The sequence below is a fragment of the Juglans microcarpa x Juglans regia genome, chromosome 2S (genome assembly GCF_004785595.1).
Source record: "Juglans microcarpa x Juglans regia isolate MS1-56 chromosome 2S, Jm3101_v1.0, whole genome shotgun sequence".
Taxonomy (NCBI): Eukaryota; Viridiplantae; Streptophyta; class Magnoliopsida; order Fagales; family Juglandaceae; genus Juglans; species Juglans microcarpa x Juglans regia.
Genome location: NC_054597.1, coordinates 29,542,185 through 29,569,757, shown reverse-complemented (window position 1 = coordinate 29,569,757; position 27,573 = coordinate 29,542,185). Strand labels below are relative to the sequence as shown.

At 42.4% G+C, this 27,573-nt stretch overlaps 2 protein-coding genes and 1 long non-coding RNA gene across 4 annotated transcripts; all 3 read right to left on the bottom strand.

Moving 5' to 3' along the window:
• Window positions 1-15,233: 15,233 nt before the first annotated feature.
• LOC121251592 lies at window positions 15,234-16,779 on the bottom strand. Its single transcript, XM_041150872.1, has one exon. The coding sequence runs from the start codon at window positions 16,425-16,427 to the stop codon at window positions 15,567-15,569; it is 861 nt and encodes a 286-aa protein (XP_041006806.1). The 5' UTR covers window positions 16,428-16,779; the 3' UTR covers window positions 15,234-15,566.
• An 827-nt stretch (window positions 16,780-17,606) lies between these two features.
• Window positions 17,607-22,135, bottom strand: LOC121251591. 2 transcript variants are annotated; one of them, XM_041150871.1, is made up of 7 exons: window positions 21,873-22,135; window positions 21,609-21,741; window positions 21,024-21,127; window positions 19,749-19,893; window positions 19,515-19,655; window positions 17,899-19,367; window positions 17,607-17,772 (listed from the first exon to the last, which is right to left on the bottom strand). In XM_041150871.1, exons 1-6 carry the CDS (start codon window positions 21,911-21,913, stop codon window positions 17,934-17,936), a joined length of 1,998 nt encoding a protein of 665 aa, XP_041006805.1. In that variant the 5' UTR covers window positions 21,914-22,135; the 3' UTR covers window positions 17,607-17,772; window positions 17,899-17,933. The 2 variants fall into 2 exon arrangements, with proteins under 2 accessions (XP_041006805.1, XP_041006804.1); XM_041150870.1 differs by having other exon boundaries at window positions 17,607-19,367.
• A 3,249-nt stretch (window positions 22,136-25,384) lies between these two features.
• Window positions 25,385-26,214, bottom strand: LOC121251590. Its single transcript, XR_005938063.1, has 2 exons — window positions 26,004-26,214; window positions 25,385-25,880 (listed from the first exon to the last, which is right to left on the bottom strand). It is a non-coding gene; the product is annotated as an uncharacterized LOC121251590 (long non-coding RNA).
• Between the last annotated feature and the right edge of the window lie 1,359 nt (window positions 26,215-27,573).

The window sequence follows — 27,573 nt, the reverse complement described above, 5'->3', positions numbered from 1 at the left end:
CAAGGAGTTTTCCGACCTGGTCTCCCGAGAACAAAAGGCTCTGGAGGAGGACCTCAAGACCCAGAGAGCGCTGAACAAGCTGCTGAACCTCCGCGGTGAGAAGATGTTATGGGAGAAGCAGTCCTGGGAGGTAGAGAACGAGTCCCTGCCGGAGAGTAATGCATTTCGCCTCGAGAAGATATGTGAGCAGAGGAAGCTGAACAAGGACATGGCCAAGCTAATGGAGATGATGAGTTTGGAGCTTGATCTCAAACGCAAGGAGCTCCAGTTGAAAGGCATCGAGATGGACAGGCTTCAAGTCAGACTCGTCTCCTCGGTTGCCGACCTGGAATCTGTGCAGAAGGAGTTGGAAGTTCTTAGCGCTCAGTCCGGCCTCCTTTTGGCTAAAGGGGAGAACGCCCGGGCGGAAATTCAAAGGCTGGAAAGCGAGTTGGAGTCTGCGCTGGTGGCCTTGGAGAGGAACGTCGACGCGGCTAACGCCCTGGAGGATGAGCAGAAGCACGTGGCCGAGCTGGAACATGAGCTGGAGTTTGCCTAAGTGGCCCTTGGCCAAAGCGAGGGGACAGTTGAGACACCAGAGGCCGAAAAGAAACGGGCCACACAGGTTCGGGTTTGCATGTTCCATCGCTATATGGGACTGCTTAAATCAGTGGATGTGGCCAAGGCCCTAGCCCGTGCCTCTGTCTCCTGTATGGAGGACTCTCTTAACGCCTGCACAAGACCGCACGATCCTGCTGGAATCACAGCTGAGGAGGGCCCCTGCCCTCCGCAATCAGGCCTGGATCAACAGGTACCGGGATGGCCTTGAGCGTCTCCGAGGACTGCTTCTTCAAAACCTTGGAACCGACCTCTGCACTTTGAACCTGCGGGAAGTGACGCCGGACATGAAGGCTTACGAGAAGATGCTAACTTGGGGCGTGAAGGAGATGCCTCTGGCCTTCAGAAGTCCTCCTCCTTAGACATTTTTCTTCTTCCTTCTTTTTTTATACTTGCTCATTGTACATACCCCCCCCCCTCCCACTTTGACGTACGTTCTTTTTGTGAACTCTACTGCATGGACTCTTTCGAAATAAAAACTTTGATTCTTGCTTTCTGTTTCGTATCCTCCTTTTGGTTTTTGTAGTGTACCTTATAGCTTCCAGTCATTAAGTTCCTTTGGGCCGAGGAGTGCGTTGGGCTCCCTTGCTCGGGTGAATACCTCGCAAGGTAATCACCGCCCAGCTCGCCTCGGCAGAGGCCGTAAGCGGGGATTTATCTACTAAGTGCAGAGTGAAGTTCCCCGAGAGCCTTTTATTTTAGCTAGAAAGTGCGCCGCAGGGGTCCCATGGTGTGGTGACCTGCTTAAGTCCTCGTTAGGAAGTTCTTAAACCTCGAACCCCAATCGCGACTCTGTCCGGGTAGCGACTGCTTTCCACCTAGTGTCTACCTAGCCGCTAGTCGTACTCCGTACACACGTGGGCAGTTGAACCTACTGTCATTCTGATGGCTGTCCTGGGGTTGCCCTCCACCGACACCCCTTTTTGTACTGCTCACATGTTGACCAAGATTCTTCACATTTATTTCTCCTTAATGACCTTTCTTAGGGATTTGAGTCTTATATGGGACGCGTGGGTGAATCTTGGGATTCTCGTGGATACGTGGGAGCTGGGGTAGGCCATTAGGTGTCGTGGGCCCCGGGTTTACCCCGAACCATTTCCGGCTATAAAGAGGGGACGTATCCATCTCCTACTAGTACATAGTCGGCCTTATCTTCTCCCCTTCATTGTATTTGTTGTTCCACTATCACCTCCCCCCTTGCCCCCTTTCTGCCATTTAAGGGAGGCGGATGTGTTTGGTCCTGGTGTTCGGGATGCTGTTGGTGGGAGCTCGGCTGTTGGAAACATGGCGAACTCCAGACGTCTCTTGCTCCTGCCCTCTTGCTTATCACGCCTCACTTGTTCTTGCCCTCTTGCTTACCGGGGTTAGTCTCCGTGAGCATTTGAACCAGAGCCTGCATCCCACAGGTTCTGGATGGTGTTCGGTCAAGGTGGTGGCATGGCTGTCGCAGCTGACGAAGGCCGAAACAAATGTCGGTGGGGAGGGTGCTCTGCCTTGGTCGTTGCCTGTCCTTCGACATGCTGTTACCCGCGCTGCTGCCGTCCCCCGATTGCAACCTTGAATCCCAGTTCGTTACTTGGGGACCTCTAGTCGTATGCCGCTCAGCTGCTTGCCCACAGAAGAGGACGTATTTTGTTGAATCTGCCGAGTGTCCCTCCTCCTAGGGCTACCATGTTTACTTTTGTAGCTACTTCGTAGTTGGCTCATTTTTTTATCTTTTCTTTTCTTTTTTTTATGTAAGGATTCTACTTGTGACTCTTGTTCGGGATGTATGTATATAAAGAACTTTGTCTAGCTCCTTCTCTGTGGGCTCCTTATATCTTGTTTTTCCTTTGCTCTTTCCTTGGGGGTTGTTGTCAAAAGGATGAAGCCCAAAGCTCGCTCCTAGTGCTTCCCTCCCGGGCACACCTCTCCCTGCTCCTTAGCATGGAGCTTGGCAAGTCATTCAGACTACGCTTTGTGCTTCGGGGGTCGGCACTTGTAGGTCAGCAGGATCCGAGGGGCCCTGCTCCCTTGCCAACGAGGTCCTTCCTTTCTTTTGGGCATGAAGCTCAGCTAGTCATTCGGACTGCGCTTTGTGCTTCATGGGTTGGCACTTGTAGGTTAGCAGGACCCAAGGAGCCCTGCTCCCTTACCAACGCGGTGCTTCCTTTCTTTTGGGCACGAAGCTCGGCAAGTCATTCGGATTGCGCTTTGTGCTTCGTGGGCTGGAACTTGTAGGTTAGCAGGACCCGAGGGGCCCTGCTCCCTTACCAACGCGATGCTTCATTTTTTTTGGGCACAAAGCTCGGCAAGTCATTCAGACTGCGCTTTGTGCTTCTTGGGTTGGCACTTGTAGGTTAGCAGGACTCGAGGGGCCCTGCTCCCTTACCAACGCGGTGCTTCCTTTCTTTTGGACACGAAGCTCGACAAGTCATTCGGATTGCGCTTTGTGCTTCGTGGGTTGGCACTTGTAGGTTAGCAGGACCCGAGGGCCCCTGCTCCCTTACCAACGCGGTGCTTCCTTTCTTTTGGGCACGAAGCTCGGTAAGTCATTCGGACTGCGCTTTGTGCTTCGTGGGTTGACACTTGTATCATTTCAGGGGGGAACACAACAACGCTACATTTCATAGTTAGTTCACTAAACCTTTAACTAGTAGCAGTTTTACATACATTCGATCTCAGCTCGTGCCATTTTCATACAAAGTACTTCCTCAAATGCTCCGCGTTCCATGGGTGTGGTAGCTCGTTCCCTTCATGGTTTTTCAGTCGGTATGATCTGGGTCTTTCGGTCACCACTACCAGGTATGGTCCTTCCCATTTGGGGCCCAGCTTCCCCCATCTTGAGTTGTGACTCCCGTCTGCTTTAAGACCATGTCCCCTACTTTAAAGTTACGAGGTTGGACTCGTTTGTTGAAGTACGACTCGACTTTTCTTTTGTTGGTTGCCGCTGGGCTCGCGTCATCCTTCCTTCTTTCTTCGAGGAAATCCAGGCTCTCCCTCAATCGCTCGTTATTCCGGTCTGGATCATACTGTTGCACCTTGTACGTGGGTATAACTACTTCCGCTGGTATTTCAGCCTCCGCTCCATAGACCAGAGAGAAAGGCGTTTCTCCGGTTGGGATCCTTATTGACCTTCGGTAAGCCCACAACGTGCTCGAGAGCTCTTCAGCCCATTCCCCTTTTTGTGCCCCTAGTTTCTTTTTTAAGATGTTGAGCAGCGTCTTATTGGTTGCTTCTACCTGTCTATTGGCCTGCGGGTGTCCCGGAGAGGAGTATTTGACCTTGATCTTGAGCTCCGTGCACCATTCTCGATAGTGTGAAAAGTCAAATTGTCATCCGTTGTCGGAGAGGCTTTGGGGGATACCGAAACGACAGATTATGGATTTCCAGAAGAAATTCGTTATTGCCCGAGCTGTAATTGTTGCTAGAGCTTTCGCCTCTACCCACTTGGTAAAGTAATCCACTGCCACCACGACAAATTTCACCCCTCCCTTGCCTGTCGGGAGGGGCCCCATAAGGTCCAATCCCCATTGGGCGAAGGGCCACGAGGCTGTGACTGAAGTAAGCTCTGCAGGAGGACAACGAGGTATGGGGGCATTTTCCTAGCACTTAAGGCACTTCCGGGCGAATTCATCAGCATCTTTGTGGGCATTAGGCCAATAGTATCCCGCCCTTCCGTTCACATTGCCAAAGCCCTTTCGTTCGTGTGACTGCTGCACACCCCTTCATGGATCTCAGCCAATACGTACTACGCCTGCTCGCGGGAGATGCACCTTAATAGAGGCTCAGTGTAGCCTCTTCTATACAGAATTCCCTCTACCAACGTGAATCGGGCTGCTTGGTTTCTAACCTTTTGGGCTTCCTCCCGATCGTCTGGCAGGATTCCCTCTTAAAGGAACCTCAAGACGTCCGTGGCCCATTCCGGGGGTGAGTGGGCCTCGATAGTCGACACCCTAATTCCCATTGCAGCTAGGTCAATGGTTCGGGCGACCACATGGTCTGGGAGCTGGACTTCCCCTTGCCCCGAAGCTGCCTTAGCTAATCGATCCACTTCCCAGTTCTCCCCTCTAGGGATTTGATGGATAGCAGAATATCGGAAATGGTCCCGTTCCTCGCCAACTCGTTGTAGATATCTCTTCAGATTTTCTCCCTTTGTGAGGAACTACCCTGTCACCTGCCCCACCACTATCTGTGAGTCGGCTTTCACTTCAACTTCTATGGCGCCAAGGGATCTGGCAATCGTCAATCCTGACAGGAGCGCTTCATATTCTGCTTCATTGTTGGTGACTTTGAATCCGAGCTTGAGAGCGTAGTCAAATCTCTCACCCGAATCCGTTACTATGTGTACTCCTGCTCCACTGCCCTTTTGACAAGACGAGCCGTCGACATAGACCTGCCACAGCTTGCCCCGTGGAGAAACAACTGCTTCTTCGAGGAAATTTGAGTATTCGGCTACAAAATCCGCCAGTACTTGTCCTTTCATCGAAGTTCGGGGGAGGTATTCGATTTCGAATTCGCTTAACTCGATTGCCCAGCCAGTCATTTGGCCTGAAACATCGGATTTCTGTAATATCTTCCTCAGGGAGTCATCAGTCTGGACCTTCATTGGGTGGGCTTGAAAGTAGGGCCTCAATCGTCTGGCGGCTTTCACTAACGTAAAAGCAAGCATTTCCGTTCGGGGATACCTGGCCTCTGCGCCTCGGAAAGCTCTGCTAATGTAATAGACTAGGCGTTGAACTCCAGCCTCTGTTCGGGTTAATATAGAGGATATTGCACTAGGTGTCACCGCCAGGCTCTCTCCTGGGGTGGTTTGGCTGAGCAACGGCGGGTGAGCCAGGTACTTTTTTAATTTGTCGAAGGCTCTGTCGCAGTCCCCATCCCACTCTCGCGCTTTCTAGAGGACACTAAAGAAAGGGAGACATCGGTCGGTCGATCTGGCGATGAAACGGCCCAGGGCGGCTATCCTTCCTGTTAGCTTCTGGACTTTGTTGATGCTCCTCAGCAGAGGCATGTTCATGATGGCCTTAATCTTTTTAGGATTAGTTTTGATCCCTCGGTCCGAAACCATGAAGCCCAGGAACTTCCCCGACTCCACCCCAAAGGCGCATTTATGCAGGTTGAGTTTCATCTTGTACTTTCTCAGCACCGCAAAGGCTTCGTGGAGATCGTCAAGATGCTGCTCTGCCTTCTTGCTCTTGACCAGAAGATCATCTACGTAGACTTCCATATTTCTCCAGATCTGGTTCTTAAACATCCTGTTGACCAAACGTTGGTATGTTGCTCCCGCGTTCTTCAGATCGAAAAGCATTGCCGTGTAGCAGTAAAGTCCTCTATCGGTGATGAATGCCGTTTTCTCTTCGTCATTAGGGTCCATCCTTATCTAGTTGTAGCCAGAGTATGCATCCATGAAACTGAGCAGCGAGTGCTCTATTGTCGAATCGACTATCAAATCAATCCTTGGGAGAGGGAAACTGTCCTTCAAGCATGCTTTGTTGAGGTCGGTAAAATCAACACACATCCTCCATTTCCCACTCGCCGTTTTGACCAATACGACATTAGAGAGCCATTTGGGATAGTAAACCTCTCGAATGAAGCCTACGGCCAGGAGGCGTTCCACTTCCTCAGCTATGGCCGTGTACTTCTCCGCTTTGAAACTGCGGCGCTTCTGCTTGACTCTTTTTGCTTCAGGATTCACGCACAGCCGATGCTCCATCACTGACCCATCAATTCCTGGCATTTCTTCGTGGCACCAAGCAAAGACATCGCAATGTTCCTGCAACAGCTGTCTCATAGACTGGCTTAATTCTTCGGGCATTCTGGACCCCATTCGTACAGTCCACTCCGAGTCCTCAGAATCCATCGGTACCAAAACCAAGGGTTCGTCGGGCTCTGCTTGTCTCAGCGTTTCCTCATCCCTCATTTTGTGGTCTAGCTCGGTCGCTGCTGGGGGTGGTGGTTGTAATGCCTCTCCTGGACTCATTCATATCTGCATCTCTTGGTGTTCCCCCTCTTGTTCCTGTCTTGCCTAAGCGGGCGGCTCTAATTCGGCTGCCCACTCGAGGATCGTTTCCAGGGTCTGTACGAGTACTGCTTTTAACTTCATCTCCTTGGTGTAGCAGTCTCTTGCAGTCTGTTGTTTGCCTCGCATCTCCCCCACCCCGCTTCAGGTTGGAAATTTCACTTTCAAATGGTACGTGGAGGTGACGGCCCTCATTTGGTTCAACGATGGTCTCCCAAGTATTACGTTGTATGAGGAGTGGGCTTTGACCACCATGAGGGATGCAATCTTGGGGGTTGTGCCTGCTAGTACCGACAGGACAATCGTAACGACAGGACAATCGCACCGACCGGCTGGATGGCGTCCCCTGTGAAGCCTCTAAGGGTAGTCGAGGCTGGCCGTAATCGGTCGGGGGAAATTCCCATCTTGCTGAAGGCTTCCCAAAAGAGGATGTCTGCGGAACTGCCATTGTCGATCAATATCCTTCTGGTTCGGTAGTTGGGTATCTGCGCTATTACTACCAGCGCGTCGTCATGAGGTCTAAACAGCCCTTCCCCGTCTTCTTCGTTGAATGTTATCAAATGTCCCATAGAAGGGTCTCTGGGGTGCGTTCGTTGGGTGGAGAACACTTCTCCCTACCTGACCTTTCTCGCGTGGGCCTTCCGAGCCGAGGAAGTCACCCCTCCAGCATATCCTCCAGCTATGGTGCTGATTTCCCCTATGAGAGGTTTTTCTCTCCTCGACCTCTCCTGGTGTAGGCCCCCTTTCTGAGGGTTTGTAGTTCCTCTCCTTTTGGGACTTGCACTATCCCTCCGGGAATAGTCCTGACTTTCATAAACTGGGTTGCGGCTCCTGGGGGCTGGATCTCGTCTTCTTCGCAAGGGACTTTGGTCCCGATCTCCCCGCACGGTGCTCCGATCTCGATTTCTCCAGGATGGAGGGTGGTATTCTCGTCGTGAATCACTTCTTTTATCACCGTTCCATCAGGTCCGGATCCCCGGGCCGTCAGGCCTTCCCCATTTAGTATAACAGTCTTTAGTGTTATGTCCATTGCTCCGGTGAAAAGAACAATATTTGGGTCGCGCCGGGCCTAACCCCCATCCCTCTTGTCGACTCTGGTTTTCCTCCACTTCTATCGCTAAGCTGGAGTGTAGGTGTGGGCCATGCTTTCCTTTACTTTTGACTTCATGAGTTCGCTTCTGGGGGGCCCCTCGGTCGAGTTCTCGACGCTGCATCGTCGCTTTCTTGTCTGCTCTTTCCAAGTCCAACTTCCTCGGCGCTGTCAGTGCTTGGAGTGTGTCTTCGCCGTTTATGTAACTGTCTACCCTGTCCATGAACTCCCTCAGAGTTGACGGTGTCTTGCGAGCAACTTCCGCCATGAATGGACTTCGAGGCCAGATCCCACCCAGTAATGCTGCCAACGTGATCTTCTCATCTTGGTAGTCCATCTTCATCCGTTCCTTGTTAAAGCGAGAGAGGTATGACTTAAGGCTCTCGTCATCCCTCTGTTTGACGGTTAGCAAATAGGCTGCCAGCCTCCTCCTCGTTCGGCTGGCCATGAACTGCATTAGGAACCGGCGTGCTAGCTCGTTGAAGCTATCCACTGTTTCGGGTTGCAAGGAGACAAACCACATTCGTGCCGCCCTCTTCAAGATGAGAGGGAACGCCCTGCACGCTACCTCACTGGGAAAACCGTGAAGAGTCATGTGAGCTTTGAAGGTCTCCAAATGCTCCAACGGGTCTTTAGTTCCGTCATAAGCTTCCATCTGAGGGACCTTGAACCTCGGCGGTATCGGTACCGCCAGGATTTCGGTGTTGTATGGCAATTCAGCATTAGTGAGTAGTTGGTCCACGGTGGTGGGTTGGCCTATTTGTTTCGCCACCTTCATTTGGATCTGTAGGTTTATCTTACGTCGTTCTTCCTCTGCGGTGACTGGGTTAGGTTGGGGGTGGTCCCCTGAATGGTGGCTTTGTTGATCTGCTTCCGTTTCTTCCACATTTATTCGCAACGCCACATTCTCCTGCCGGAGGGTCTCCATATCTGCTACGAGTTTTCGTATAACCTCATTCTGCTGGTCAAACCTCGCCTCAACTGCTTCAGACTGCATTCTTTCACGCTGTGAATGCTGGGAGCGGGTGGTTGTTGGCATACAAAGGACACGCTAGTTATGGGATAACCAGGATCCCACAGACGGCGCCATTGTTAATGTCGTGTTTCACGGGCCTGAGCAACTCCTCGCCCCCGGTTCACCGCCTCAATCCTGCACAGTCAAAAACGGAGAGGGAACCTCGAGGTCCGTTAATCCTCCAAAGCTTGAGTCAGTACTTGAGAAGTAAAGCTAGAGAGATAGAGAGAGTATTTTTTACATTACCCCTTTCGTCGTTGGACTGCCCTGTATTTATAGTTACCGTTTAGGATTCCTTGTGGCTGGATTTCGTGTTGCGAGGGATATTTTGCCCCACGGGCTGTGTCACTGAGTGGCTTACGCGTTGTTTCCCTACCGAGTGACAATAACGCCCAGCCTTCTTTGCGCACTGTTCTGGTCTTGGGCTGCATTTAATGCTGCACGCCTCGCGCTCTGGGAGGCATTTAATGCGACGTGGCCCCTGCTCTGGGCCGCATTAAATGCGACATGGCCCTTGTTCTGGGCTGCATTAAATGCGACGTGTCCCCTGTTTTGGGCCACATTAAATGCGACGTGGCCTCTGTTCGACATTCTATCCTTTCGGCGACGTCAGCCGCAGTCCTCCTTTCTTCTCTCCCTCTGAATACCCAACCAGACCCGGCTCCCCTGCCTTGGCATTGGCTTAGGCCTTGTCCAGGCTTTAGTGACCAGGTTGGGCCCTATGGCCGGCTCAACCCCTACAACAAGCCCTTTCTGCTACCTTGGGCCTAGGGTAATGATTTTCTTCCCACCACATATACATCATATTTTCATTTTATTTTCATCTTGCTATGAAATATGTGACATATTTTTCATCATTGAATGATAAAGAATCATCTAATAAAAAATTATCTAATGGTGATAAATGTGTCACATTTTATATAGTATAATGAAAATGAAATGATAGTATGATGTATTTTATATATATATAGAGAGAGAGCGCATACATATATAACTATCGAAAGTTTATAGCAAGGACTGATGACCGCTTCCCATTTTTAAGCTTAAATAAGTATAAAATGAATATCTGAATTCTCATGTTTTTTATAAATCGAGACTACGTCATTGTCACGTAAAAAAATCAAAATTAAGTACCTCTATCAGCCTCTTAAATTACAAAACTATTAGGAGAATTGTCATAACATTCTGATGTTGATGTTTATGTACATATAATTATTAATACATGAATATAACGTGTATAAAGATATCTGCAACTATTTAAAGTTTGATTTTCAAAATTTTATTCCCGGAGTAGTCATCAGATATAATATAAATAATTTATTTTATCACAATTAAATAATTCATAAATAAATTCAAATTCGCTAGAATAATAAATTAGCTAATAGTGAATATAAAATATAGTTTAAATTAAAACTCAACTTGTGTTAGAATAAAAATTAAATTAATAAAACCTAAAGACTCCGTTCACTCTAACTCGATTTATTTATATTGAGGCATATTTCAAAACTGCTCCGGTAGAGGAAGCTCACAGCTCACAAAACAAACTCTGGCACATTCTCTCAAGCACAACCAAGGCTCCAGCCAGGTCACATAACAGAATGCACTAGATGATTTTAGAAAGATTCGTTTATAACATAATTGTATAAATAGTCTGAATGGTCTATAAATATCAATGTGATTTTGAACATTTGAGGTAGAGGATGAATACCAAAATCTGTAAAAATTGTTTTGAATGAAATACTTTCAGTGTGACTTTTCATAGAACACTTGGTGGTTTCTTTATGGTACTAGAGCATTAGAGGACTAAAGCGACCACCTTCTTCTTCCTTCCTACAAAACCATGGAACCTGAAAAGACCAACCCCAATCCCATAGTCATCAACTCTGCCACTCATTTCATCACTCAAAAACTCTCTATTGACAATTATCTATTATGGAAAGCTCAAATCCTCCTATTTCTCAAAGGTCACCAGTTATTTGGCTATGTCGATGGTTCTATCCCCACTCCCCCTTCCGCCATTAGTGGTCAACCTAACCCAGATTACACAAAATGGATTCTGCAAGACCAATTAACCATCTCTGCCATCAACTCTTCCCTTACCAATATTGTTCTCTCTCAAGTTCTTGATTGTACTACCTTACGGGAAGTTTGGTCCACCATTCATAGCATGTTTTTGGCTCAAACCTCAGCCCACATCATGCAAACGTAGTTTCAGCTAGCCACCCTCAAGAAAGGTTCCAAGAATATTACCTAGTACTTCCATCAAGCAAAGTCCTTAGCTGCCTATCTCGGTGCAGCTGGCCAATTAACCTCTCTCTCCCTTCGAGTTTATTACTTACCTCCTTGCTGGTTTAGGAATTGACTATGAGTCTCTTGTCACCTCCATTACCACTTGACTCAATCCTCTATCCTCTTCTCAAGTTTATGGTTATTTGCTTAACCATTCTCTCCTTTCAGGCAGTCCTCTTCAAGCTCATATGACAATCACCAGATCTAATTTCCCATCCTCAAATAGAAGCCATGGTCGTGGTCCTCGATGTGGTCATGGCACTGGCCATGTCCCTCACACAAGTTCCAATTTCTTCTCTCATCAGTCTACCACCAAACCCGTGTGCCAAGTCTGTCACAAAACTGGTCATACCGTGTTATCCTGTTATCACCGTTTTAATCAGTCTTACCAAGTGTCTCCACCATCCTCTCTTACTGCTCACTACACAGCCCTCCCACTCTCCATTACTAATCGCAATTCTTGGTTCCCAGACACTGTAGCCACAAATCACTTCATAGCAGATTTCACTAATCTCAATTTAGAACCTGCTCCCTATCATGGCATGAACCACATCAGCATTGGAGATGACTCTTCCCTTCCTATCTCAAACACTGGCATTGCTCAACTTTACATGTCCAATGTTTTCTTCGTAAACTTTTACATGTCCCTCAAATTACTCACAATCTTTTATCTGTTCGTTAGTTTTGCTTAGATAATTTTGTTTATTTTGATTTCACTCTTTTGGATTTCTTGTGAAGGATCTACACATTCAGAAGGTTCTCCTCCACGGACCAGTTAGAAATGGCCTCTACGAGCTTCCCATTTATGCCGAGCTTACCTCTTCCTCCTCGGCTGCTGCGTTTATTGGTGAACGTACCTCTTCAAACATTTGACACTCATCTCGGGTACCTCTCTCCGCGAACCATTTTTTTCACCATCCATCATTTTCAGCTCTCTCTTACAACCAATATTGCGCTCACTCCATGCTCAGCTTGTGCTCAAGCCAAGTCACATGCCCTTCCTCATCCACCTTCGTCTTCTCAGTCAACTAAAGCCTTTCAATTACTGTTTCTTGATGTCTAGGGACCCGCGCCTATGTTGTCCTCCTCTAGTCATAGATTTTATCTTTCCATTGTAGATGATTTCACAAAATCTATTTGGTTTTTCCCACTTCATGCAAAATCTGATGTATCCACTATTTTTATGGCCTTTTTACGTTACGTTAGTAACATTTTATTTTCAAATGTCATCTCTATTCAAACTGACTGGGGTGGCAAATTTCGCCCCTGCCCTCCATACTAAATCCTTTGGCGTCATTTACCGTATCACTTGTCCTTATTCACATGCTCAAAATGGTAGTGTCGAAAGACGTCATCACCATACAGTTGAAATCGGGTTGTCTCTTTTATCTCATGCCTCAGTTCCCGCCAAATATTGGACTGAGGCTTTCCAAACTACTGTTTTTCTCATAAATCAAATGCCAACACTAATTATCCAGAACATTTCACCATTTCAAGCCCTTTTCAGTCAACCTCCCGATTACTCCTTTTTGCGTATCTTTGGATGGCATGTTGGCCTAATCTACGATCATTTAATCATCATAAAATGGATTTTCATTCCCAATTTCCCAATTGTATGTCTTCATGGGATATACTCCTAATCATAAAGGATATAATTATTTACACATACCTACTGGACGGACCTATATTTTTAGGGATGTTCGATTTAATGAGGCCCATTTTTCCTTCATGACTCTATCTAATTCATCACCATTGCAGGGTTCACTTCTCTCGTTTACTCGGTCTCCTGATCGCCCAGTCTCCATTGTTTCTGTTGGGCTCATCTCCTCAACGCCTGAGCCCATCGAGCATCCCATCCTTATATCTCTCCTTTAGGCCCACTCCAACCTCCTTCATCTTCTCAGTTACATGAGTCCTCTCCACATCATAACCCTAATTCCTCACCCACTGCGCCATCTCCTTCCCAGTCATCCACTATCTCTCCCTCACCTTCCCCTTCTCGACCAGTGGCATCCCATCTAATGATAACTTGGTTAAAATCTCTTATTCATCGTCCTCTTCAACGTTCCAATGGAACTCTGCCATGGCCTCCCCCAAAACCATCCATCTTCCTCACTGTCTCGACACCATCTCTGGTTCTTGAGGAACCCTCCTCCTATACCGAAGCCACCAAATCCCAAGAATGGCGCACTGCCATAAATATTGAGTTTCAGGCCCTTCTCCAGAGCAACACTGGGGACCTCGTTCTTGCCTCATCCAATCTCAATGTTTTAGGATCCAAATGGGTCCTTAAGGCGAAACGACATGTTGATGGGTCCCTTGAGCGCCACAAGGCTCACCTTGTTGCTTAGGGTTTCCATCAGCAAGCTGGACTCGATTACACATAGACATTTAGTCCTATTGTGAAACCAGCCACCATCTGCCTCCTCATTTCCATTGTAGTGCAAAATCGATGGCCTCTTCACCAACTCAACATTCAGAATGGCTTCCTACATGGGGACCTGGAAGAGGACGTCTACATGCAACAACCCCTACGTTGCTACTCCCAATGCCTCGGTTTTTGTTTTAATATATGTGGATGATATCGTTGTGACTGGCTCTCATTCGACTTTTATTACTAATTTTATTAATGCTCTTAGATCATTCTTCCCTGTTAAAGATCTTGGTGCTCTGCATTATTTTTTAGGAATAGAAGTGCTTCGTATTGTCACTAGGTTATTCATGTCTCAAACACAATATATCTCTGATTTGTTATCCCGCACTAACATGCAACAATCAAAACCAGTGTCCATCTCCATGTTTGCCTCAGTCAAACTTACTACCCTTGATGGCAATTCCTTTGAAGATCCTCAACTCTTACCATAGTGTTGTCGAAAGTCTTCAATATCTTGCCTTTACTCAACCAGACATTTCATTTGTTGTTAATAAAGTCTGTTAATTCATGTATTATCCACGCCTTCCTCATTGGCAAGCTGTCAAGATGATTCTTTGTTATCTTCGTCTCACTACCAATATTGTATTATATTTCTCCTCATCTTGCACTCACTGCTTTCTCTGATGCTAATTGGGCTGGCTGCCCGGATGATAGAAATTCCACTGGTATTTTAGTATTTATTTTGGGACTTATCTTGTGTTGTGGGGCTTTAAGAAGCAACCCACCATTGCAAGGTCCTCTACTGAGGCCAAATATAAAGCAGTAGCCAACACTGCTTGTGAATTAATTTGGCTACAATCTTTGCTAAAGGAACTTGGTGTCTTCCTACTAATCCACCTACACTATGGTGTGATAATATTGGAGTTACATATTTGTCACTTAACCCTATTTTACATTCTCCCACTAAACACGTTGAGCTTGATTATCATTTTGTGCGAGATCGTGTGGCGGCTAAAACACTTCAATTCTCCTTCATGTCAAGCAAAGACCAGCTAGTTGACATTCTCACGAAGCCCCTCTCTACCGCGAGATTTTCTGCTCTACAATCAAGCCTCACTATCTTACCAGTGCTACATGCATTGGGGAGGGATATTAAGGCATATTTCAAAATTGCTCCAGCAGAGGAAGCTCACAACTCACAAAACAAACTCTGGCAACATTCCCTCAAGCACAGCCAAGGCTCCAACCACGTCACATAACAGAATGCACTAGATGATTCTAGAAGGATTCATTTATAACAAAATTATATGAATAGTTTGAGTAGTCTATAAATATCAGCGTGATATTGAACATTTGAGGTAGAGAGGATGAATACCTAAACCTGTAAAAATTGTTTTGAATGAAATACTTTCTATGTGACTTTTCGTAGAACACTTGGTGGTCTCTTTAATTTACAATCCTAATTCTCAAAACAAAGAAAAACAATTCAGGTCCATAGTTTAGCGTATGAATCAAGAACATATTTAAATAAATAATTACGAGAATCTTAACAAAATAAATAAATAATTATGCAGAGAATGAAGCTTCTTGCGTTGATGCGGCACAGGGAAACCAACTGGACTCGTCCTTATCCAAGTGGACAGAGGCCTTCGTTGGTGTCAGATATTGTTTTGTTTTTAAGCATTGAAAACAGAACTGGTGGCCAGAATATATATATATATATATATATATATATATATATATATATATATATATATATATATATATAACCATTTCCATCCTTGTTTACGTTCTTTTTAGTCCACTCATCGCAGTTCACGTGCATTCTCATGAGTTTCTAACTCTCTCTCTCAAAATCCGAAGAACAAAACAATGGCTTATTTTTCTACCAGATATCCAAAAACACCCACACAAACACTTCAAACAAACAGAAAGCAGTTCTGCAACGTACATATAGAGAGGGGAAAGAAAGAGTACGAAAAATAGTTAGGTCTAAAGTCGTGGCTTCGGTGGGAGAGGCATGGCACGCATGCAGAGAAAAGCTCTTTTACCCTCTGACTCTCAAACATCGTTGTCTTCTTCTCTTGTACAACTTCCATCAACGTTGCTCTATTCACATCTAACCCAACAAGAAAGCAGAAAACAAAGGTCCCCCCGCATGCGGTCTGATCATGCCATGGATGATGCATCAGCATCAGCATCACCATGAAGGAGAGGTACAGGGAGAACCTGATGATGATGAAGATAGACCGTCTTTACTGTTAGAATCACTACCTGAAGTGCCTAAAGGCCTGGCATCTCTGAGAGAGATAGAGCAAGCCTCGGCTGGGAGCTTCTTCATTGGAGTCAAAGGCGGCGTGCCTGGGCTTGAAGGGTTGCATGCAGATGATTGGGGAACCTCCTTATCATCGCCTGAGGAACCATCCGTTTCCAGTCGAGAAGGGGACGTGTCCGGAGTTTCAAATGGAGTATCCACTCTGCTTGGCCCAGCATTTTCGTCATAAATGGGATTAGAAATGTAAACAAAATGCTTCTCAAAAGCACCAGCTTTGTCATGACTACCATTACCAACACCTTGAATATGAACTTGTTGATGAATCGGCGTTAAGGGAGTTGGAGGGGACGAAGCAGATAGTACTAGTCCAATTTGACGAGGGCAGCTTGTGCCGGACTCTTGGAGTTGGAAGTCAATGACATGATGAAGCTGAGAATGCTGCTTCTTGGTTTCTTCTGCATTGTCTTCTTTGGGAGAAATTGAAGGGAAGAGTAAGCTTCTCGGAGCCTGGAGAACCCCTTGGGCATAGAAGCTACTGTGAGGGGAAGGAGATGACTGGTCCTTGGGTAGTGATGGCGGGGAAGAAGAAGTTTTAGTGTTTGTGGCTGTAGTAGCATTTACTGTGGCCGTGGCGGCGCCAGAGGTGGTGGTTCTGAGCTGACGCCGGCGGAGTAAGAGAGAACAGTAGAGCTCAGCTAGCAGCACCAGGATTAGGCCTAGAACCATGGCAAGGCTCACCACCATTACTAGGGTTGCCCCCATTATCACCTTGGATGTCCCCCTCATCTCTCTCTCTCACTGGCTCTGGCCAAGTATGGTGCGGTAAAAGGGTAACTCTCATATAAGAGAGGGTGACTAATGACTATGAGTAGCTTTTTGGCGGGAAAGTGTGTTTTTTTAACCTTTTTTTTCTTCCTTGGGGCGACAGTGTTCTATTTTTTTACAAGGAAAGGCGTGGGAGCCTAGGGGGAAAAAAACGAAAGAAACGGAAGGGGTGGACCGTGGAATCTTAAAACAAAAAAAGAGAATATTTACGTGGGGAATGTTAATAGGCCCTTTGTTATGAGTTGCTGGGTTTTTCTGACATTCAAGCTCACATTAGTCGTTTTCTGTATTTTCATTATGGTACCCTACATTCGTACCATCATCACAATGCTCAACGGATTGACTACAATGCCCTTTTTGTTCAGACACAGAGAGAGAGAGACTAACCACAGACCCCAAAATGGTCTAGCCATGAATTCTCACTTCATGGTTAATAGTCCTTCTCTCTTTCAAGGGAAAGATTATCCTAAACTAAGATTGTAATTAGTGTTAATTACATTTTTCTCCTTTTAACTTTCATTCAATTTACAATCTCCTTCCAAAACTAATAATTACATCAAAATAGAACATTCAAAAGTTCTCAATCCCCCATTTCGTCTACCAGTAACGTTAAATCTAACAGAAATTCACTACACGTGCTGCTTATGTGCATAACATTCACTGCAAAGATATAATTTTTATCTAATTTATTATCATTAACTATATAAAATATAAAATAATATATGCTATCAATTAATAATAAAATCATAAATCATTAAATAATTTTTTTACTAATTTATATATTGTGTACATAGATTATTCATACTTTCTTGCAACTTAAGTATAAAATAATTTTATATATATTTAATGATTAATGATTTATTATTAATTGATAACATATATTATCTTATATTTTATATGGTCAATGATAATAAATTAAATGAAAATTATATCTTTACAGTGAATTTCTGTTAGATTTGACGCTGCTAGTAGACAGAAAGGGGGATTGGGAATTTTTGAAAGTTTGAGAGTTCACTTTGATGCAATTATTAGTTTCGAAAGTACATTATGAATTGAGTGAAAGTTCGAGAGAGCCAAGCGTAATTAATTATTTACCATATGAGCTTCATTTTTTTCTTTATTTGGTACAAAGGACACTGATACAATATGAGCTTCTCAATGTCAAGTTCTATCTATTATTTGAAGCTACATGAATTGTTACAACTCTCACAACCAATAGCTCTGCAGGAACCGTGTCAAAATATAGTATGTGACCTTTGCAATTGTCCATAGGTTGCAGAGAAGAACATTCCAGCACAAGACACATGTAGAATATACTCAATTCATAGACCTTAGTTATGGGAGGGTATAGCCACGCTACTTTTCTTCAAAGCCAGCACCAGATCCACCAAGGGAACAATTGCTGAAACTTTAGAATGGTTGCAGTACTCATGCTGATAACGTAAAAAGATATAAGAGCTCAACCCCTTACTTCCCTCTTATGGCAGCAAACTTGGCAGCCAAATCATCATAGTCTGGCAGCTTAGGATGCACATGCCGAGCTAAACTTGACCTATCAGGCTGAAAAGATACAGCGCGGGAGAATATTTTGGTTACCTCTGATTGACCTGTATGTTCACGAGGTAGAGAAACTGACCGAGGTGGAGGAACATCCTCTGGCTTCTCATCAGCCACATCCTTGCCATTCTGTGGGGATTCCCTCACATCAGTGCTCATGTGATGTGCCCGACGGTTTTTGGATTTCCTCACTCTTCCTAGTTCATAGGGTGATGGTTTCTTACTATACTGACTTAACAGTTCGTCCAAGATCCTTTCCTCTTCATTGTTCTGATATTGCTCATCATCAAACAAAATTTGCAAGCCGCGTCTTGAGTTGTCCCTTCCCTTGCTTCTTGGTTTTCTTGTAAAAAGTCCTGTATCTTCAAAGTAGCCAGCATTATTATGGTCAGGATGTGATTTCGCGTGTCTCCTCCTGGCTGATCTTAGTTTTGATGATGAGTTACCAGTTTCTTTGTCCTGATAAGCATGATCTTTCTCTTCTCCATGACCATTCAAACTTGCCGTTCCCACAACCTGACTCTGATGGACAGAGTGATTTGAACGTAATTGGATCCTCGCTGAAGTATTACCAGCTTTGCCTCTCTTGCGCAATGAAGGGTCTGTAAGGGCTACACTACTGCCAAAACCAGCCATTGAAGATCCTAAATTGGGTCCAGATTTGCTAGCCGTTGCTTTAAGATTACGCTTAACATAAGGAGGGGTAGCATTATTGTAGTGGGGCTTCACATTGTGTGTTATTACATCCTTCTCAAATTTTTTCACTGACTTTTTAACATCATGTTGACCAGCATGATTATTACCTGCTAACGGTTCCTTATAACCAGTGCCCTTCGACTGCTGTCCTGCGAAAATAGGATAAATTTCTGGCTTTCCATGAAATAAGGATGATCCTCGGCAGCTGTTTGCAGGAGAGGTATTCTCCCTATCAATAAGCAACCTGGGTCGACCATCCAATCTTTTTTTCCGAGATGAAGTTTCTGATCTAACTGGTTTTGGGGCCGCATCTCCCTTCAAATTCCATGCTTCATGCTTGCCATTCACAACCTCCTTCCTTCCTTGGTACGAAATGTCATGACCATCCTTTTTCAGGATAGTTCGTTCTATGCAATTAAGCATCTCGTATCCTTTGCCAGAAAGTTCATGTCTAGACTGAATGTCCAGTTCTCTTTTTGATATAGTACCTTCGAGGCCATTGCACAATCCACGTCCATCATTAGTAAGCTCAAGTCTTTCTCTAAATGAAACATTAGGCTTTTCTCCTCTTGGGATGGTTCCCATACCACTATATGGTTCGTTTTTATTGGTAGCGACATTGAAAGAACCATAGTTTGTAGGTTGCTCCTGCAGTTAAACGCATAAATTGCACATAAATTCAAATATGTGAAAGAACCACTAGACTAACAGAATGCTCTGAACGATCCCAAGATATGCTCTCTGATTCTGTCTTCCAGTAATATCCATAGAATCCTAGAATGCATAATGGCACACCTGTACACATGTAGAGGGTCTAGACATCCTCTTCTCAAAAGCCTTGGAGTCCCAAGTTATTGAATACTCTAGCACTATGTCTTGCATTAGCTGAACTTTCTTCTCTAATGTAGATGGCTTTGAAGCAGAATTCTCAACAAACTATTAATGAGCAATTCAGCCAATTAGAACTTGAAAAATTATAAACTCTTAACTTATAGTTATTTTATTAAGAGCAAGTTCATAAAGTATTACCTCTTGATTCACATATAATTCCAGGGAATTCCCATATCTCTCTTGAAATATTTGCCTAAGTTTGCGTAATTCTGGCAATTCTGAAAATCTCGCAGCAGCAAACATTAGGGATGATACAGCCTCCCTATAATCCTCAGGGCATTCCCTGTAAAGAAGAATAGAAAGATGGTGAAGTGAAAGAGATTTCAAACAGAAGATTTGAGAGAAAATAAAAGGCAACCCAGAGAAGTTCAGACCATGTATCATAACATGACTGCCTAAGGTCAAATAACAAATATGAGGTGAAAAGGCTCAGTAGCGTATGACTGACAGATTTTTCTATACGTATACAACCCATAACTGCATACGTACTTACTATTTAATATGTCAGCTCCCACAAGAATACACACCAGATTTCATCTAAAACCCATAAGTCTCGAACTAATAGTAATATATAAGGATTCAAGGAAAAGCTCAAGCCATGTATGGAGTAATACTCAAAAAAAAAATGAATCAATGTTACAGCTTTTTGGAAACATTACAAATTACAATAAATTATTTTTCCTAAGCAATGTGAGATCTTATTCAACATCCTCTCAGGCTAAATCCGAGGTCTTACAATCTCTCCCTTTAAATTCATGTTGTCCCAGTTATGTCATTCCATTGTAGATGACATGTCTCAACGTTCACACTTCTGGCTGGCATTGATCCCAATACCATTGATAATGACCTAGGGAAAACTCCAAACCACATATAGACATATCCAAAACGATTACTAATATTGCAGAGAAAAAAATTAGCTTACAATTGGAATCCATTTGAATCATTATAAATTGCAAGAACTTTTCCGTCCGAAATTATGGGGGATCACCCATTTATTGCCCTCATACTAAATCCGAAGACATTACAACATAAGTATTTCATATTTGAATAGTTATCCATGCTGTCCAATAGTTTAAGATGGGTCGACAATATGCCAATTGTATAATGTGTATAGAAAAGAAAGATGACCATAATTGATAGTATGGCCACAAATAGGTACCAAAAAATGTATGCAGACAGACAAAATGAGCTATGCAGATGAGATCCATAGATGACTCAAATAGTTAAGGTCAATGTAAACAAATGTCATATCTTGGCATATGAAGTGAATTCTCCAGCCAGTATGCTACTAGTTAAATACATACTTATGATATAGCTAGCCTACAATATTGGCTTATCATGAAATCTTGGACGACAATTTAAGGCCACAAAATAATTCATCTGCAATGGTAACAGCAAAAGAGCAATCCATACCTCTTTTTTTGCATTATTGAAAGATGTTTCAATACCAAATCGCATGATTGCTCAACGAAATCATGACACAAAGAAAGCATCAATTCAACTAGAAGTCCATCAGCCTGGTTCACCACCTCGCAAGAAACAGCAGCATTTTCTTTGAGACAGAGCACGCCAAACACAGATCATTTAATAGTTTCAACAACAAAGCCGTTGGCGCAATCTAGAAGTGCCATCACGTTCCAACCAAAAACAAAAACTGGAACCTTTGGAGGCAGAAGTTATATCTCAATTCAAAAAATTCCAAGTTCTCTCCAAAACTGGTTAGTATATATATATATATATATATATATATAGTATATTCTAATGTTCAAAGAAACTTGTGGTCGCCTTAAAACATTTTTTCCAATAAATGAATTCTTCATCCAAGCAATGTGCATTTTCATATCACTTGCAAGCTTTTTTATTTTTTAAAAATAATAAAACTGAAGAACTCACGAGCTTGATTTATTGTTCTCTCGCTGAACTTTCAGACGAACGACAGTGACCGAGATTCCCTTAAAAAGACCGAAACTCAAAAGGCCAAAAGCAGGAAGAATTTACCCTCTGATAAGCATTGATATCGAGGCCATTGGCAAGCAAATCAGCGATATCTTTCTTTAGAAACTTCTCAGTCGCCTTTCTCTTCCTCCGAACCACATCTATCCGAGTCTTGGTCAATTTAATCAACGGTTTACTATAAACCACAAGCAAAAACCAAACTTTAGGAAAGAAATAATAATCCGAGACCCACGTATATTGATATAAAACAGCGATAGAGAGAGAATTAAAAAAAGGGCGGTGAGAAAGAGAGATTTGAGGGAAAACCATTTGGAGGCGAACCCACGGCCAAGAAGTCCGTCCAGCATTGTGGATTCAAGTTCTCCCAGGGGACTGTCAGTGAAGGATTCGCTATAACTTCGTCAGACACTTTTCAAAAGCTTCCAACTCTCTGAAGAGACGGGCGAGCGACACCGGTTGGTTGGTTGGTTGGTTTTTGTTTCTTACGATAATGACCTTAACCTTTCCGTTAGGAGTTGAACGTTGTGGGGGCATGTTGGGAAGAGGAATGGAGTCCAACGGTCTCATAGGTAGTGGGCGATAGATGCAAACAGAAGCGAAAAAAATCACATGTTATCCGAGGATCTCGAAGTGATCGAAGTATAAAAGGGGGATTTATTAGAACTTATTTTTAATTTTTCATTTAATTATCCAAACATAAAATATAATACAATTTTTCTAAACTTTCAAACCAAACACAAGAAATAATAGAACTATTTTAAATTTAAAAATAAAAAATAATATTCAAATTTATATTCAAATTGTTGATATTTTGTTTTACAATCCGAGCAATTCTATGAGGTCCTAGTTCGTCAACCTGCTATTAGAGAGAAATAAGAGTTTCAGAGTGGTGGGGGACACCTTCGATGCTAAAATAGTATGATTTCCTTACTAGAATTATGATTGAGTGTCAAAGTGTCTGAATCTCTCCCCTAATTGAGGGAGGGGGTATATATATTTGGTCGGGTTGATCCTCGAGAAGGGGATGGTGGGTGTGCCACTCCGTACTAGGGTCGGGTGTCCTTGACATCTTCCCTATTGCACAACAGACCTGCTAGGCTCGATTGTAGCTGCTACTGACACTCAGGAGGCATGTCGTGGCGTGCGCAACCTCGAGATTCATTAAATGCAGGATGACTCCTTGTCATGGCATGCCCGTTTCCGTTCCATTAAAATCGGTGTGGTTACGGTCAGATGCATCCATCCCTTAGGCATGTCCAAATGCGGGGGTAGTGGTGTCAAACGATTTTGCCTTTCATCCTCTGCCCAGGGTGTGTCGCCCAACTGCCTCCCCTCCCGAGACCCTTGAGCTGACTTGGTTCAGCCCAGCCCTTGTCCTCGGACCTTGCGGGCTGGGCCTACTCCCCTTGGCCCGGTCCTGAAAATTACTCTCCTCACACAAATAATTTTTTAACTTTATAATATTTTTATTTAATTTTTTTTTCTCCTTTTTCAAAATCCAATAAAACGTATTGACTCTAACTGTTTTACTAACTTCCATCTTCGATCCCGAAAGAAGTAGGAATTTTAGGCTCTATCTTCACTCCTCAGGTGAGGGTTTGGATCTCCGGCCAAGGTTAGGCACAAGTTTGAACACCACGAGAAGGCACGTAAGAAAATTGTCTCTCTTATGTGATCTACAGCATGTAATCTCTGTGATATTTCATTAACATCTTTTTCATGATCTACAAAATTTTAAAGATAGATAATGTGATTAATTTCTATGTCAGCTAGAAAATGACAACCCCATGACGTTTATCCCACTAATCACTCTGAACAAATATGATTAATTCTCGAAAGGGAAACGGCTAAAATATTAATTTAGTCACTTCAAGATAACATAGACTACAAAAATGCATGCATTACACTGATGATGGAATCTTTTATCAAAAAAGCACTTTCATATAATAATAATAAGCACATCGGTCTCGACGTTCATCCAATCCATGCAACATACTTTTGGATTGATGGTTTTTTTTTTTTTTTAGCAGTGTTAGTGTACGGTCCAGTTTTGAACATTGGGCGTGCCCACAATACAAATGCCACTTTTTATTTTTTTCTTCTTTTTCTCTTTACATTTTTTAACATATTTAAATATTTTTAAAAAATAAAAAAATATATCAATATACTAATAATCACTTTCTTAATCATAAATAAAAAAAAATTAAATACATGAACGGTCAGAATAAGACGACAGAGTAGCGGTATTTTTTTTCCCTTTCCAAGACTCTAATAATAATGCTTAATCATAATATTTCCTTTTTTTAATGACTCAGCTTGACGATAAGATTGAATCAGTCGGTGCCCATTAACCCCACCCATGAGGGCACCCACTAGCTAGCTACAATATTAATTTTGTTTTCATAACATAATCCAATGATTTTTATAAACTATATGATTTGATCATATTAATTCCCTAATTAATTGGCTAAGGTTAAGAAGCACAAGTACTAAAGAATAATGACCATTTCATGGAATTTTCAAGAAATAATTCTTCCTTGTAGGGTGGTACCCTTGTAAAATATGAGAAATATTATCATAAGGAAATATAATAATAAGAACAAATACTTAATTTGGGATTTATTTTTCAGTTGGGAGTTTTATATATATATATATATATATATATATATATATACACACACTCTAACCATACTTCTCGAGGGGAAGTCTAATAAATATTTGAAATTAATAATATTTAAAATAATTTTAATCATCATCATTTTCACCTAACTTTCATACAAGAATATTTAATTAGTACTAATATCTAAACCCTCTTCATCATATTCAAGAGCCTCATCTCCAAAAAGAGGTTTCAGCTAGACATGCGCAAATCAATGGTCTCCTGTCTTCTTCACCTAATAATAGTTAACACTTTATCTTTTTACTTCTTTCCTATAAGCTGGAAATGCTAATTAAACAAAGTCTCGCTTTTAATTAATTCGGCAAGAAAAATGCTTAATTATAGCCAGTTATTTTCTACGAAAATGACTATATATTTTGTCAAAATGAGTATATTTTCGTTGTAAATAATCATTCTGGTCATAAATACTCATTTTTCATCTAATGTAAAGCATGAATTAAAGACGAATGTCTGCTCTTAAACATGGATCGATGCATGTGCTGATCCCCGCCTAAACCAATTGTACGTGTCGTTATGATTCTGGAGAATTCCTAAATCTCAACATATTTTCATAGACATCAATAAGAAATATTGTAGGATCCATGTACGCCTCATGACTGGCCAATTATGTATTGCTCCCAGCTTGGCAAAGCAAGCAGCTTGGCGACTTCAAAAATCACCAGATCGATCGATGCATGGCAGATGCCTTTTGAGTACAAGATATCAAAAGTGGATGTGAAAAAAAAATAAATAAAAAAGATCATGGAAGGACATTTCTAATTCATGATACTGGAGGAATTTGGAAGAAATCTTCTGAAGCGACAATGCCTTTTGGAGGGTTGTTTAAAGACAATCTTTCTGGGCAAAGTCATCAGCTAATTGTCTAATGTCAGTTGTTGTCTAGTTCTCAGCTTTGTTTTCCTGTGTCGACCTTGTGTTATCATCCAACCAAAGAAAATCAACAATATCGAGCTTTTGTTTCATACAAAAATTCTCTGTTCTTTTCCTTCTTCGTTATGTTTTACAGGTTAATGATGTTTAATTTAAAGCAATTTTGTGTATACAGTGCTGCTAAGAAAGTGGCCTCTGTTAATAACACAAAGATTCTAATAAAACAGTACTCACAATTCAAACCAAGTTTCATGTAGATCACATGGAATTGTCTGAAAACAAAACTTTATTCATTGTGAATTGAAGTCTAAAATCAATAGACTCCTAAATTAGCGAAGTTACAACTCCATCAGATAAAGAAAGAGGAAAAAACCAGAGGATCCAATGATTATGCAACAGTATATGAAAAAAAAAAAAAGTCAAAAATTGAGAACCCCCCAATATCTCAGTTTGATAATTAATCCATATATGGAGGAGATGGAGACCATCAAAACAGACGAGTCAAATCTCAGCAAGGTACGAATTCAGGTAACATCTGATTATATATATGTATATATCTACCAGAAGCATCTGAGGAAGTTAATAAGAAAATGGAAGAGATAGTTTTCGTCATCGAGCAAATCATGGCGAACAAGTCTCTCCAGAACGATATTCTGAGGAAGAAGACGGCTGTAGTACAGTAAGGTCGAGACTGAAGACGCAGGCTCTCCAATCAGCGATGTGAGCAGCCTCAGCAGTGACCTAAACATCAAAGGTGTGAGAGACTGCAACAACAACAAAAAGAAGCAAAGTTATTAACTAAAATGTTAATTTTCTCAAACTTTTTTAAAATATTGATCAATACATGATGCACAGGAGCTAAAGCTTTGATATTCGATCGTACATACCATTGCCTTGGTGAAGGATCTCTAGAAGGAGTCTGGAATGGAATCTTGAATCTGGGAAAGAGGAAGAGATCAGAGACATGGTACGTACGTGGGAGTTGTATCGGCCGCCCGCCCTCGTTCTTCAGCTGACATTCAGACCTACCCGTCCATGCTCGTTTGGTTATTAGAAACGAGTCAGCAACTATATTCCAGACGAGGGACTAGGAAATGTTGACCGAAAAGACAAATTCTGTTTGCAATTCTGTGTGAGGACTGGTTTGCAATCCTAGTAATAATAAGTGTAAAAGGAAAAAAAAAAATTTAATTTTTTTTAAACATAATTGTATGAACTTGCATGAGCAGTCCTCAAATGAGGACTGTATGTAGACTAAGGTGTCGTTTGGATTCGAAGATGAGTTGAGATGAGTTGAGATGAGTTGTGAATTGGTGAATAGTAGTGAGATAAGTTGTGAATAGTAGTGAAATTTGTGAGTTAAAGTTAATGAATAATAATAAATAGTAGTGAGATGAGTTGAGATGACTTGAAATGACTTCCGAATACAAACCACCCCTAAGTCTTTGAAAAAATAGAATAGTAGAATAATTAGTACACCAGAGGAACCATGTTATACATATATATATATATATATATGCTGTTATACTTTTACATTGAGTTATATATAGTCCATTATAAATAAATAAATAAATAACATGTTAAGAGTAATACTAGATACAGTCATAAGTTGTGCAGGCTAGCATCGCGCACTTATTTTAAAAAAGAGTAGAGTCCACTATTTAAAAATTAATTTTTTCATATAGATTTCATATTTACTCACTTTTTTCAAAATAATTATGCACACTCTATAACTACAAATACCATCTCTCAAATGTTAATACCCAGGGCCTTACTGGGTTTTTTTAGTTTATTAATTCCAAACAAAAGAAAAATGATTAATCTTAAAGAAAACTGTAATTTATTCCAAATTAAAATCCAATACAACTCTTATCCCACGCCCAAAACTCATCTATGCCTAAAACCTTATATATATCCCGTTCTAATTTATTTCTTATTAAAATTTGATAATCATCAAAGCTTTATTTTGATTTTATAAAAGATATTATTTTATTGGGCAAACATAAAATGATATTTTTAGGTTGCATCTATGATGAGAGGGTTAATATTTGATGGGAGGGATGACAATTTCTCGTTGTATAATTAATCTATTTACCATCTTTAAAGTTTATAAGATAATGTGTAAAGATTTTCAAATAGAATTATTCTAAAAGATGAGGTCTAATATATGAGTTTTGCTACACAGAAGTCTCAATATTTAACACATCCCACACACCCTCTATGCAGCAGTGAGGTGGAAAAAAAATTGTGGAAACCGAAACAAAATAAAATGCATCTATACAGAGCAAATAGAACTGCTTTTCCTTCTCTTCTCCACCTGCATACCGTCTCCTTCTCCTTTAGCATTCTTCCTCTCTGCATCTAGTTTAATCAAATCATCCATGGACAACTCCTCCTCATTCTCGAAATCTAAATTAGAAAACACACTTCATTTAATACCATTTCTCCTTTCGACAA